This window comes from Myotis lucifugus, unplaced genomic scaffold, assembly GCF_000147115.1.
Source record: "Myotis lucifugus unplaced genomic scaffold, Myoluc2.0 scaffold_430, whole genome shotgun sequence".
Taxonomy (NCBI): Eukaryota; Metazoa; Chordata; class Mammalia; order Chiroptera; family Vespertilionidae; genus Myotis; species Myotis lucifugus.
Window position 1 is genome coordinate 443872 of NW_005871478.1, and position 14068 is coordinate 457939.

The 14068-nt window shown below is 60.0% G+C and overlaps 1 protein-coding gene and 1 non-coding gene across 5 annotated transcripts; both read right to left on the reverse strand.

Moving 5' to 3' along the window:
• Positions 1 to 1848: 1848 nt before the first annotated feature.
• ARID5A (AT-rich interaction domain 5A) lies at positions 1849 to 13586 on the reverse strand. 4 transcript variants are annotated; one of them, XM_023744114.1, is made up of 6 exons: positions 7819 to 7934; positions 5749 to 5869; positions 5362 to 5414; positions 4888 to 4985; positions 4408 to 4588; positions 1849 to 3417 (listed from the first exon to the last, which is right to left on the reverse strand). In XM_023744114.1, exons 2-6 carry the CDS (start codon positions 5801 to 5803, stop codon positions 2182 to 2184), a joined length of 1623 nt encoding a protein of 540 aa, XP_023599882.1. In that variant the 5' UTR covers positions 5804 to 5869; positions 7819 to 7934; the 3' UTR covers positions 1849 to 2181. The 4 variants fall into 4 exon arrangements, with proteins under 4 accessions (XP_023599882.1, XP_014323620.2, XP_023599884.1 ...); XM_014468134.2 differs by lacking the exons at positions 4408 to 4588; positions 4888 to 4985 and adding an exon at positions 13568 to 13586; XM_023744116.1 differs by lacking the exon at positions 5749 to 5869.
• LOC111823251 lies at positions 3553 to 3687 on the reverse strand. Its single transcript, XR_002826258.1, has one exon. It is a non-coding gene; the product is annotated as a small nucleolar RNA SNORA58 (small nucleolar RNA).
• Positions 13587 to 14068: the final 482 nt, after the last annotated feature.

The following is a 14068-nucleotide window of genomic DNA, read 5'->3' on the forward strand; positions in this document are numbered from 1 at the left end:
CCAGACCCTGTGGCTCCCACTCTGAAGGTCAGGCCTCTGTCGTGGGTGGACCCGCAAGTCCCTCCTCCCCAGTTCTCGCAGACTGCTGTCTTGTGTGTGCGGATCTCAAGGTTTCCACATCTTAACTCTTTGGTCCTTGACCTCCTCTCCTCCAACGATGGTCTCTCCCCCTCTGCCCCCGCCCGCCCCCCCCCTCACCACCTGCCTGGGTCCCTCACTCCCTGTCCTCACCTCTCCTCACCCAGCCTCAACCCCACGGCCCACTACTATCACTCTTGCGCCACCTCAGCACCCGGTCCCCCTCTTGCTTCCTGGACACTCCCAGCACAGCCCCCACTCGCATGAATCCTCTCCAACGTCAGGAGGCCTCACCGCTGCCAGTCTCACCGGAACTGGTGCCACTAACCTCCATCGAGTAGAACTGGTGCTTCCCAGAAACCCCGGGGCGCTGCCTCCTGCAGCAGCTCCCTCTCTCCAGAGCTTTCGTTCCCCTCCCCCGACTCCCACCCTCCAACCCCTGGTCCCCATCCTCACTAGGAAAACCAAAGCACCGCCAGAGAGTTTGCAGCCCCCAACCTGCGCAAGGATGCCTGCATGGCGCTGTGCGTGGTCCCTGCCCCCACCCCAGCAACTAGTCCCACCCCAAAGCTCAGGGCTCTTGTTAGGCCAGGCCAGGACCCTCGTCTGCTCCCAGCTCACTCAGATCTCAAAGGCTCAATACACAACCTCAGTGCCCGACAGCCCCACCCTCCCGCACTCTGCTCCAAACTCTGGGGCACGTGCAGGCTGCCCCTGCAGGAGCCAGGCGCTCTTCCGCTCAGCCAGCGCAGTGCCTGAAGTTCCAGAGCTCACGGCTGTTTCCCCATTTGTAAGTGAGGACAGTCCCTTCTCCGGGATTGTGAGAAAATCGCGCAGAGCGGAGCTGCAGGGCACCGTGCACGCTCACATTTAGCCCTGGGCACTTGCTGACACCCAAGCAAAGCACAGTGCTGTGCCCAGCTCCACTCGGGCAGGTGTAATCCCCAGAGCAGCCTCCAGAGGGCGCCGCCACCACAGCTCTGAGAAGCCTGTACCCAAGCACTGCCGCCAGTGGACGCCACGGGAGGCTGCTGGGCCTTGCAGATGAAGGGGACCCAGCACACAACAGGTAGCTTTCACACCCCTCCTTACCCAGGGGACTTGACCCAGCACCCCTCTTTCTCTACCACTGAGACTCCAGAGGCTTGGAGAGGTGGGCATTACGTGGGTGTGTGCGAGAGTTGGAGCTCAGGGCTGGAGGCCACACTCACAGGCACCTGGAGGGGCATCCGGCAGCTCCCAGGAGGGGGCGGAGAATTGGGACATTCCCCCCTGCAGAGCCTGAAGTGTTCCCAACAGCGGTACCCACCCCCCCCCCCAGCTCCCTCATCACCATGCCCAGCTTGGAGGGCGGGTGCCCCACCTGTGCCATCTGAGCCACTGGAGTTGGAGGCTGAGCAGGATGGCCTTCAGCCCTGGCAGCCACCCCCTACTGCCAGACATGTTGAGTGTGCCCTGTCCGGGTTTGTCATACTCAGTGGTCCTGCGGTCCTGGCCTCGGCCTGCTCACCTGGTAACTAAGGGGTGGTCACACTAACTGCCCCCCCCTCCCCCAGGGTCTGAGGTTGTAAGCACCCCAGAAGGCAGGGTGAGTTCCAGTGGAGCTAGGAAAGGCCACCCTTGACCCATCTGAGGCCAGAAGTCAGGGATCTGCTACCCCAGTGTCCCCCTCCCTGCCCAAGAGGGGCACTGTCTTCCCACTGGCAGCCCCACCCCAAACGCCCCTGCCTCACCAGCCCTTGAGAAGGTCATGCCATGTACACCTCAGGGCAGTGGATTCACACGGCATTTTATTGGATTTTCTGTGGGTATCTTGATGCCTCAAGCTACTAGTTGGCTTCTCAGCTCCTCACCCCATTCTTGGCCTCCGCTCTGCCCTGCACCAGCTTCTCCTAAGGCCTTCCTACAACTGGACCCCAGCCCCCAGGCTACCGAGACAAACCCCACTGCCACCCTCTGAGCCAGGCTGCCCATGGGCCCGTTCTTGCATTGGGCACAGCCAAGCTCTCCGAGGAATGGGCTTCCAGCCCAAAGCCCCCTGGCAGTGCCGCCATCTCAGGCTGCATCAGACTCCACAGCATAGCGCAGAGCTGTGGCTCCAACCTACAGCTTGGTATTAAGGTGGAAAGAGAAGTGGGGTGCTGCATAGGTTGTGGCAGGTGGCACGTGCCATGCCGATGAGGCTGGGCAATGTCTGTGGCGGAGGGTACTGTCGAAGGATGCTGGGGGGAAGTGCATAAGGCCAGCGGCCATGGGCGAGGGGGCTGTAGTGGCCAGGAAGTGAGCCGGGAAGGCTGGGATGACCAGGGGGCTGAAGGGGAACGTAGCCTGGCCCTTTAAGGGGTCCGGGGTGCCAGTGAAGTTCAGTGGGCAGCGCATCATGGTGCCCCTGTAGGCCTCTGGGAGGGCAGGCCCCAGGGCTGGGCCCAGCAAGCAGGAGACAGCCAAGCCAGGCCCCACAGACTTGGCCCCACACTCCTTGGCATCCGCCTCCTTGAGAAAGGGAGGCACTGCCTGCAGTTTTTTGCCACCAGGGACAAAGCCCTCTTCCTCTCGGCTGCGCTTGCTGAGGCCTGGGCTGCCAGGGAAAGCGGGCAGGGGCACGGGGCCCTCAGCAGGAACCTTGGCCATGGGGGACACCCAGCAGGCTTTGGGCCTGGGGCAGAGGCTGCCTTTTCTGGAGCCCCCTCTGTGGAATGCAGAGGGACGGTTGACATCCCCACCCCACACCAGCGCCGACTCTTTGACTGGCAGCCCCTCCTCTTTGCCAGGGGATCCCAAGAGCACCCCGTCTTTGAGATGGGGAAAGAAGTCCCGGGGGTGCTGGCTGATGGGCTTGAGCACCTTGGTGGGGTAGGCATGGAAACAGCCAGTGAAGGTGGGGGCTGGCAGGTGGGGGCCTGCCTGAGCCTCCTCCCTGAGGCTGCCACCAGGGCCCCGTGACCCCTCCTGAGGGGCCAGCTGGTGCCTGTGGTTCTCAGATGACCCTCCTGGGCTCCGGGGACTCTCTGGGGGGCGAGCAGCCGGGGACGCCTGGGGCTCCCCATTAGGGCTACCGGCCCCGTGGCGGCAGCTCTCCTCCTGGCACTGCAAGGCTTCTGCCTTGCTCACCTGGGCCAGGAGCTTCTTTTTGGCCAGTGGTGACATGATGCCATGAGTCTCTTTGCAGTAAAAACTGGACAGGAGCCGCTTGTAGGCCTCAGGGCAGCCGCTGGCACCCACAAAGGGCAGAGAGGAGCCGGGAGCTGGGCCTGGTTGTTCGGTTCTGTCCTGGGGTGGCTCCTGGCTGGGGGGCCTCACCAGGCCGATGGGGTCGATCTTGGTCTTTCCTGGCATCATCTAAAATGAGAAGAGGGCAGCCTCAGGGCTGGGCATGTGCCATGCGTCCTGCAGGGAAGTGGTGCCAGCAGGGCCCAGGGGCACCCAGCAGCCTCTGTGCACCACTTTCTGTTGTTTTTTATTTATTTATTTTTTAAATGTTGAAGTAATGCAACTTATCCAGCCACTGGGTAGGCTGACTAGAACTGGCACAAACTCCAAATTACTCCTGCATACACTGTCCCCCCTGCCTGGCCATGAGCACAGTCAGGCAAGGTCTACGGTATGCCCTGTTTTTTTAAATCCTCGCCTGTGGATATTTTTTCCATTGATTTTCAGAGAGAGAGGAAGGGAGGGGGAGAGACAGAGAGAGAAACATCAGTGTGAGAGAGACACATGAACTGGTTGCCTCCTGCATGTGCCCCAACCGGGGCCGGGGATCGAGCCTGCAACTGAGGCACGTGCCCTTGACCAGAATCAAACCCGAGACCCTTCATTCCGTGGGCTGACCCTCTAAGCCAGTGATGGCGAACCTTTTGAGCTCGGCATGTCAGCATTTTGAAAAACCCTAACTTAACTCTGGTGCCATGTCAAATATAGAAATTTTTTGATATTTGCAACCATAGTAAAACAAAGATTTATATTTTTGATATTTATTTTATATATTCAAATGCCATTTAACAAAGAAAAATCAACCAAAAAAATGAGTTCACGTGTCACCTCTGACACGCATGTCATAGATTTGCCATCACTGCTCTAAGCACCGAGTCAGACCGGCCAGGGCTCTGCACAAGGTTTTCAAAAGGTGCCCAGGTCTCGGAATGGACAGCCTGGTGCCCGGACACAGGGCCCGGAGAGTGGAGTTAGGCTGGCGGCAGACCCCACGGGCCTCAAACAGAGAACTTACACCAACAGATTCGGTGTCCTGGGCAGGGCACTGTGCGGCCATGCCACAGTGAGGGGGGGGCGGGGGGGGGCATCTGAGAGGCAGGCAGGGAGGCCCTGGCTCACCTGGTGGCCCTGGGGCTCAGGGCTCACCTGGCCCAGCTGCTCCTCCTTGGCCTTCAGCCTCTCGGTGGCCCCGTCGTCCCCTCGAGGCTCCTTGGCCATCTTGTATTGCTTCCTGGGCTTGGAGGGGGGCAGCGGCTTGTCATCCTCCCCCTTCAGGTGCCGCACGTATGGGAGGACCAGCCTGAGGAGGAGCGGCACGTCCACCAGGGGGCCAGGACCGGCAGGCACCCCCTCACTCCTCCTACAGCCTCGCACACCCTATGGACAGTGCAGGCTGCCGGGCCGCCTCTTCCTGCTTGCCCAGCAGGCCTGCGGCCTGGCTGCCCAGCCGGCTGGGCTCCCCTGAGCGGCAGGGCGCCCGCCCCACACCCCACTGCTCATCCTGCCCCACCCCTGTCCACAGTATACTCTCAGGCACCCACTCCTGCACCACACCCCCGGGAGGGCAGGGCCCCTGCCCTGGAACTGCCCCGGCCGCACCTCTCGTAGTGGCGCCGAGTGCACGTGGCCGCGCTGGTGCTGCCTGGGCTGCCCCCCAGCTCGTCATACACGTTCTTCCAGAGGCGGCGGCCGGTCACCTGCAAGGGCACCAGGTGAGGCAGGGTGCCCGCTAGCAGTGCGGCCAGGTTGAGGTTATTGGAGGGGTTCATCTGGCAGCAGGCCAGCACCCCCTCCCCCACCCCTGCCACCGGACTGCTGGCCCAAGCAGCTTTCCGAGCTCGGGGAAGGCAGAACAGATGGGGAAAGAGGAAACTTGCTTTGAGCAGCAAAGTACCAGCGGGCCAGGCGAGCCCTCTCCCTCCCCTCTGCCTGCGGGGGCGCTGGGAGGGGCAGGACCGGGGCCCCCATCCTCCTGTCTGGAGGCCAGGGCAGCTCCACGGGGCTCTCCTTTCCCGGTGCGGCTGGGTGCGGCGGGAGACCAGCCTGCTGAGGGCTCAGGGGCGCCTTCCTTACCATCTCGTAGGCCCCCAGCTTCTCCACGGCCTTGTAGATCTTCCACAGGTTAACTGGGGAAAAGAGAGGGGAGGGCACCGTCAGTCTCTGCCATAGGAGGGCGGCCCGCAGCCCATTCCCGTGGCCTGTCAGGCAGGCACAGAACCAGGGCCACTGCGATGGACAGCGGGCTGGGCGGGCCCTGGGCACTGCTGCCCAGTGGTCGGTGAGGGTGGAGATGCAGCCCCACCCGTTAGCAGCCCAGCACCGGGAAGGGGGTACCCCTATATGTAACCCTGTGGGCTGGTAGTGTCAGGGTCACCAGGGTGGAGGTGCCTGCCCCAATGCCCTGCCTAGCTGGGGTCCCCTACCAGGCCCCCCCTCCCTGCCTGCACCCCAGGGACGCACTCTGCTTGAAGCCAAGATGGGGCACCCTCTCGATGGGCGTGTGTCGCTCCTTCATGAACTTGTAGAGGCTGACCAGGAAGGCCTGCTCCTCCTCCCGCTCCCCGCCTGCCTCGGGGGAGTCCTAGGGAAAGAGCAGGAGGCAGAGGGGTCAGCCCCAGTGGGTGGCTGGGAACAGGCTGACCACTGGGCCCCAACCCCAGGCTCCCACAGGAGGGAGCAGGCCCCTAGCAGCCAGCTTACTGCTCGGGCTGGGTGACTGTTCTGGTGCCAGAAAGATGCTGCTGTCCCCAGCCCCAGGCCAGGTCCACAGAGGCTGGCTCCAGAGGTGGCCGTAGCCTCGCACCTTCTCCAGGCCTCTCTCCAGGCACAGGTCACCTCTGTCTTGTTTGTTTTTTTATTAAATATATTTTATTGATTTTTTACAGAGAGGAAGGGATAGGGATAGAGAGCTAGAAACATCGATGAGAGAGAAACATCGATCAGCTGCCTCTTGCACACCCCCTACTGGGGTTGTGCCCGCAACCAAGGTACATGCCCTTGACCGGAATCGAACCTGGGACCTTTCAGGCCGACGCTCTATCCACTGAGCCAAACCAGTTAGGGCACCTCTGTCTTTTTTTAAAAAGTATATTTTTATTGGTTTCAGAGAGAAAGGGAGGAGAGAGAGATAGAAACATCAATGATGAGAGAGAATCATTGATCGGCTGCCTCCTGCACGCCCCACACTGGGGATCAAGCCCACAACCCGCATGTGCCCTGACTTGGAATCTAACCGTGACCTCCTGGTTCATAGGTCGATGCTCAACCACTGAGCCACGCCGGCCAGGCCCGATCACCTCTTTATCTGGCTCTAGATGGGTGACATCTCCGTCTCAGCTCCTCTACCAGACAGTTCTTGGAGACAGGCTTGTGTCCCTAGGCCCCCAGATGGCCCCAGGGGTCAAAGCTGAAGGAGCAGCCTTGGCCGGTGGCTCAGTTGTTTGGAGCATCCCCGTCACCAAAAGGATGTGCACACAGGAGGCAACAGCTTGATGTTTCTCTCTCCCCCCCGCCCCTTCCTTTCTCTAAAATCAATAAACATATCGGGTGAGGATTAAAAAAAAAAAGTAAAGGCACAAAGGTGCTTGTGCTTCTGGCACTGGGGGCTGCTTAGCCGGCCTGTGCCCAGCCAGCCTTGGCCGTGGCGCCTTCCTCCCTGACCCGCCAGGCTGTGCGGACCTCAGGGAGGAGGGCCGCGTCCCGGTTCCTGGCACACTGTCGAATGCACAGGACTTTTGGCTTCTGCTCTCAGAGGTGCAGTTCCTCCTGGTGCTGTTCATCGGGCTAGTGGCTCAGGGCAGGGGGGACGGCTGGGCCGGGGCTGAGGGCTCAGGGAACAGAAGCTCCCAGGTCGTGGGTGGGAGGCCCCAAATACCAGAAGGACCTGGAACAGCACAGAGAGCCATGCGTTCCCCAGATAGTCCACCAAGTGCCGTTTCCATGTTCTTGATAATAAACACGCAAGCTCACGCGTTACCTATGAAACTAACATCCTGGAGACCAAGGCTCTGGTGGTGCTGCCCCAGAAAGAAGCTCGTCACATGCATTTGTGCTTCTCTGAACTCCACGCAGGCATTAAACTGACCACTGGCAACCACTTTCCTACATGGATTAGGATTTCACTCCAGCAAACGGCCGAGATGAGCAGGTGCCGAGCCGGCCACTCTGCCGTGTCCCCACAGCTCCTCAGCCCCTGACCTCACCCCGTGACGTCCGTGTCCACGTTATACGTGTGGGCAGATGGATGGGTATAAATGCAGTTTTGCATCAAAGGACAGTGCTTTTATCTGTGTCGTCTGATCAGAGCTCCAGGCAAGCTTCGTTGATACAGGGTTCCGCTATGAAAGAGAAGTCTGGCACCCGGCCTGGCGAGGGCGAGCCCTCCTGCCTGCCTGGCTCCCACGCCTCCCAGAGCAGGGCCGGGCCCTCTCCTGGTTCTGCAGCAATGGAGGAGGGAACACATCTCCCTCCCGAGAACTTGGGGGTCCCCAAGTTCACCTGGAAAGGACCCCGGGGAACCACCTAACTCACCTCCAGCTGGATTGGGCTCTGGCTCCTGCTCTGCTCACCATCGGGTTGAGGGGACACTGGTGGGTCTGGGGTGTCGTCCCCCTCTGACTGTCTCCTTTTCCCTTCGGCAGGAGGTGCTGTGAGGAGAGGAAGAGGAAGAGAGCAGGGGACACGTGAGATGCAGGCAGGGAAGACAGGCTCCCTGGGGGGGCACCGGATCTGGAGGGGCCAGGAGGGGAGGGTCCTCTCCCTCCTCAGCTGACCCTCTGCTCTCCAGGGTCCACCCCCATCAGACACCTGCCACTCGTCCTTCCTTGTCCCACATCTCCCCACATCGCCGAAAGAAACCCCAACCAGCTGGGGATCCAGTCAGAGGAGGCTGGGGCCACGGCGCTGGGGAAACCGGTCTCCAAGATCTGCCCCACATTCAGGCCGGAGGTTCTCCCAGCAGCTCAGCTGACCTGGGAGCACCGCTGAGCTGCCACGTGTGTGGGCCCCCAAAGCAGCACGGGGTGCTGGGCCCGTAGGTCCTCCAGGAATCGCTCAGGAAGGAGTAAGTTCCCGCTTGTGACGCACGGGGCCTTTCCCTGAGCATCTGCAGGCCCCCCTTCCCCTCACCTGCAAGGGTCCTGGTGACCCTTCCGTTCCCCCTGACAATCACTTCCTCTGCACGGCCCTTCCCAGCCAAGCACCGTCTCCTGCTTCTGTCTGGCCTCCTCACTCCTCGCCACCGTCCTGATTGCCTGCGCCTGTCGGCCAGTGAGGGTGAGTGCAGGGGGGCCACGGGCCCTTCGCTCAGCACAGCCGTGAGCTGATGGGTGCAAAACCTCCACACCCTGCCACGGCCAAAGCACCGCCACGGAAACTGCCCGAGCCACGTGGCGGGCTGGCAGCAGACCCGAGACCAGGAAGCCACATCTTTGACCACCCTTCCTTCCTTTTTTCCCTTCGTTCATCTAATACGAACTGCTTCACAGTCCTGGCTCGCTCCAGGGACTGCTGGGAACACAGGTTCCTTCTGATACTTGGGCCTCCCCTCCTTCCCAGACAGAAAACATCTCCTTCACAACAGCCCACACCAGCATGGCCCACGCGGCCGGGGCCCCCAGAAGCACATGCTGTTAGCACCTCTGGCCACTGTGCCTGCCGTCGTTCACACTGTGGTCCTCGGCTCCGTGACCCTGGCTCTCTCATTCAGTCCCAGAAGGAATCGCAGTTTAAAGAGGGGAGAGCTGGAGCAGGGGAGGGAAACCAGAATTCAGACAAGGTCTGCCTGACCCCCTCCACCACTGTGGCTGCTGTGGTTACACCACCGTTTGCAAGGCCTTGAGGAGGAGCCTAACTAGCCTGGGAAAGACACCAGTCCTGATGCTCGTCAGGAAGAGACACAGCCATGCCGGGCTGGCTTCTGACCACCAGAGGCAGGGCTGGTCTCCAGAAACAACCAGCTGCTAACAATGACCCCCCGCCCCCAGCCCTGGCCGGGTGCTCAGTGGTTGGGTATCAACCCATGAAACAAGGTCATGGGTTTGATTCTGGTCAGGACACATGCCAGGGTTGTGGCTCCATCCCCACTACTGGTCGTGCAGGAGGCAGCCAATCTGTGTTTCTCTCTCATCGATGTTTCTATCTCTTTATCCCCCGCCCTTCCTCTCTCTTTAAAGTCAATAAAAATACAATGATTTTAAAATATATTTTAAAATAAAAAGGTTGTGGGCTCGGTTCCCCGTCAGGGCACATTCCCAGGTTGCAGGTTTGATCCTTCGTCAGGGTTCTTATGGGAGGCAACCAATTGATGTTTCTCACTCACATAGATGTTTCTCTCCTTTCCTCTCTCTAAACATCCTCGGGTGAGGATTAAAAACAACAATGACCCCCCCCCCCCACACTGATACTTTTCCTTGGGCGACTGACTCTGTGCCTGTCTTCCCTCCTGATTCAAGTCCTCCGTCTGCTGTCCGTGAATTCCCAAAGTCTCCCGCTCACGGGAGCACCTGCTGCCAGCAGCTTCTCTCCTTTCCCCTCCCGCCCCTCCACTCTGCTTTGCATCCTCTCCCTTCTGTCCTATGGGCTCAGATCCTCAGCACCACAGGCCCCTCCCCATCTGCCCCTGGGACCTGCGCTTCTCACTGGAGCCTCCTGCAGATTGGCTATGTGACCCTGCAAGTCGCTGCCCTGGGCTCAGAGAAACGGGGTGGGAACAGGCCCCTTAGAATCACCTGGGGCGCATTCTAAAGACACCCATGCCTGTCTGCCCACCCCCACCTGTTTGATTTAGGGTCCTGCCGGGGGGCATCGGAGGTTAAAGCTCCCCAGGGGACCCGGGGGCAGCCAGGTTGAGCCCCCTGGCCAGAGGATCTCTAGTCCCCTCTTCGGGGGTTCGGTGTTGGTGCTCTGCCTGGGCCACACTCAGAAAGACACCTGGAGGCGGGCGCTCCGGTTACCTGGAAAGGAGGTCACCAACCTGAGCTGCTCAATCCCAGGCAGCAAAGGGATTAGAGCGCCTGCATCGAGCCACAAAGGGACTCTCTTTACCTCTGTGTCCAGCTGAGTCCCCACATGAACTCGGCCTCCATTCTCCCCCAACCAGGGCCAGTATGTCTCCCTTCCTGGCTGGGCCTGGCTGCAGCTGCCACAGCCGTGGATGGTGGAGGGAGAGTCCAGGGTGCCTCGGCCCTGCTCAAGACCCTTCCTGTGTTAGGAATCTCATTTCATCCCATCTCATTTCTGCCCTAATCACTTCCTTCCCAGTCATTTGTAGACGGGGCTCCAGGAAATCTGCATTTGCAAAAAGGGTTCTGCTGCAAAAAATAAATTTAAACTCCCCTGCCATGGTGATAGGCGAGCCCCCCTACCTGCCCAGCCTCCGGTTCTCACACTTCCCAATGCAGGGCCACGGGTCTCCCAGCCACATCCCGCCCGCAGAGGCAGAGCCCACCTGCCCTGAGGGACGCTGCGGCCAGGGAGCCACGCATGGCTGTCTTGCTCTGAGCTACAGGCACAGACCCCTCTGGGCACAAAGCTCGATGCCCTCTTGTAACAGAGGAGGCAGATTCCAGGACACAGCCCTGCTCCCCATAGGAATGGTGTTCGGACATTGCTTTTTCCACCAGGAAGCAGTAATGACAATAACGGTGATGGTGGCTTCACTGTTTACTTTGCACACATCTGGAATCTATAAGGTATGAAATCCGGACCTTAACCATAGTCCTCTCCCCACTGGTTAGGTGGTCCCAGTAGTGACTGAGTGACCCCCTTCCCCCCAATAATCTGAAATGCTACTTTTCCCACCATCTAAAGGCTTCCCCGGCGGGCATCTGGACGGGTTTGGGCTTTCGGTTTTGTCCCGTTGACTGGAATGCTGGGACCCGTGCACACCGTTGTCATTTTTATGGCTTGGTGAGACACTTACTACCCAGAGCATGTCCCAGCATTCGTCTTCTGTTTAAAAAAAGTTCCACCTGAACTTTAGGATAATTTTGTCACATTCCCTTAAAAAAAAAAAACATCCACTGGGTTTTGATTGAAGTGCATTTAAATGTAGAAATAACTTTGAGAAGAAGTAACACCTTTGGGTGTTGCATCTTCCTTTTCAGGACCAGAGAGGCAGGTCTCCCTTTGCGGGCCTCAGATGGTCCTTGTAAAGGGCCCGGTGTCCTGCCTTTTAAGCGTATTCCTCACATTTCCCGAAGTGAGATGCTAGTGTGAGGAAAGCCGTGATAATCGAGAGTAGGACTTGGCTCCACAGCCCCTGACATCCCCTCGCTTCCTGGTTGAGAAGAGGACACAGGAAGGCTGGGCCAGATGAACCTGGTCTCCCTGGGCAGGGGACTGCTCAAGACCCTTCCTGTGTTAGGAATCTCATTTCATCCCAGAACCTAAACCCACGGCTGTACAGAAGTTGGTTTCAGCCTCTGACTCCAACGGACGGTGCTCCCTGCAGCCATTCCCTCCTTCCTTTCCGTGCTCTGCACTCCAGCAGCTCTCAGTGCCCTGGCCGGCCTGGCACTAGGCGTTCTGGCACATGACCTCACGCATATTCCCAGCCACCAGTGGGTAGTTTCCCTTTTTACCGACACAACACCTAAGACTCAGACAGTCTCAGTAACAGCTTATTAGCAGCACAGGTGGCATGCAGCACCCTGAGGTCTGGAGGGTTTTGTTAACAGGAGCAGGGAGACCCAGGTTCCTGATCTGTGCCCAGGTGCTCTAAGGGACTGAGCAGTCTGCAGCCTCCCGTGACATCATACTGTCATGTGCTGACGAGAGCCTGCTGAAAGCAGATGAGTGCAGAGGAGTGATGGGGAGGGGCCTCTGCCACCATACAGGTACGCCTTTATCACGCCAGTCACAGCTTCTGTGTCTTGGTGTCCCCACCTACAAAGTGGCCGTGCTAGACTCCAGAGGCCCCCGGTGCGAGCAGAACAAAGTGAGAAATGAGCTTCCCCACAAACCACAGCCAAGCGTGTGTGAGAGCTTGTGAGAGCGTGGATGTGAGTGTGAGAGTGTGTACGTCATGTATCAGTGTGAGCGTATGAGAATGTGCATGTGAGAGTGTGTGTATGAAGGTGACTGTGAGAGTGTATAGTGTATTGTGTGTATGACTGTGTGTACATGTGTAACTATGCAACTGTGTGTGTGAGTGCATGTGTGCATGAGTGTGAATGCATGTGTACGTGAGTGTATGTGACAGCATGACTGCAAATGTGTGTAAGTGTGCACGTGTGCATGAGTGTGAGTGTGAGTGTGTGTACACACCCCCCTCTGTGAGGTTTGAGGTCTGTGTCCTGCTTGCTCCCCATGTCCACGGCCCAGAGCAATGTATGGCAGGACCAGTGCTCCACAGACATCAGCCCGAGACCAGCACGAGCCACCTGATCTCAGACACTCCTGATGCCCAGAGAGGGGCTTGGACGGTGACGAGTTCAAGGCCATACAACCAGTCAGTGCCAGGCCACACTACCTCTGCCCGACTCCCCCCTATCCCTCCCACTCCGGCCCCACCCAATTCACACCTGGTGTGATGGAAGTGACACTTCCGTTCATGAAAAGTCACCTACTGAGAGTCTGTGTCAATTTTAACAATAATGGTACCAGCGGCCTAAACAACCACCTGCAGACACAGCCCCACCCCTGAGATGCACGGCTTGTCCTTCGTCGCTTCAGGGGGAGCCCATACAAAGGCAGCCTTTGAAGCAGCCAGTCCGCTCGTGGCCCAGGAGCGGCTGCCTGGCAGAGTCCTGTGTGGCACTGCTCCAGGGGGCGGTTTCTGGAGGGCTGCTCTCCAGCCAGCATTGAGGACACACAGCTGGACATGGACCCCGACGGCTCAGCCTGCAGCTTCTGCCACAGCCTTGCCTCAGTGTCCCAGCTGGGGACAGGCCTGCCAGCTGCTGGGTGCAGCCTGACAGCCTGGAGCGTATACAAGGGAGGGGCGTGGGGCACCGAACGTGGGACCAACCGGTCCGTCTTAGCAGCTCTGCCCTGTCCTGGGGCCCTATTCCAGGACAGGGCTGCCCCGTGCCCCTCTCGCCCATCTGGGTGACATCTGATGAGAACCGTTGCAGCTCCAGCCCCGGCCTGTTTCCTGCGACGGGAGAACCAGAGCAGCCAGGCCAGGGGCTTGTGAGTCGTGGCCAACAGGGCAGGCACAGCCAGAGCCCGCGGGAGGTGCGGGAACCAGGCGGGAGTGGGGCTATCCAGCCGGTCTCCCACCGGAGACGGGAGACAGGGGAGGGAGGGGCAGGTGGTGGGGGGCTGTCCTCCTCACCGCGGGACCCGTGGTCTCCAGGCATCAGTTCCTCAGACTAAGTCAAAGGAGGGGTGTCCCCGAGGCCTTGCGACCTCTGCCACTCCAGCTCCGAGCGGAGACGGTCCGGGCTCCCACGGATGCTGCCACCCCGCGGGCCGACCTCCTGGCCGCCGTCCCCACCCTCCCCTGTCCTGCAGGCGCGCGGTGTCCGAAGGGCAAGGAGTGTCGGTTCTCCTCCCTCCGGCCGCCGCCGCCAAGGACCCGCACCCGCGCCCTCGCGGGTCTGCAGGAGTGGGGGTGTGGGTGGCGTCCCTTGACGCAGCGGAGGAACCCGACCCCTCCCGGCAGCCTTTCCCTCGGGAGACCCGAGCGGGGGAGAGACGAGAGAGAACAGGAGAGCGGGGGGCGGCGACCCCCGGGCCGCCGCGGGGACGAGGAGCGCGGCCGGGCGGCCGAAGGGAGCCCCGGGAAGGAGGGGAGAGCGAGGGGAAGGCGGGAGAAAGGGCGGCGAGCGGCGAG

What these genes read in the sequence shown, in the direction of transcription:
- ARID5A (XM_023744114.1), bottom strand. Translation starts at nt 5,803, where the DNA reads ATGAAGGAGCGACACACGCCCATCGAGAGGGTGCCCCATCTTGGCTTC. An exon ending in CCATCTTGGCTTCAAGCAGA is followed by an intron (nt 5,415 to 5,748) that starts GTGCGTCCCTGG and finishes TCTTTTCCCCAG; the next exon opens with TTAACCTGTGGAAGATCTAC. An exon ending in CTGAGCCCCAGGGCCACCAG is followed by an intron (nt 3,418 to 4,407) that starts GTGAGCCAGGGC and finishes TTCTCATTTTAG; the next exon opens with ATGATGCCAGGAAAGACCAA.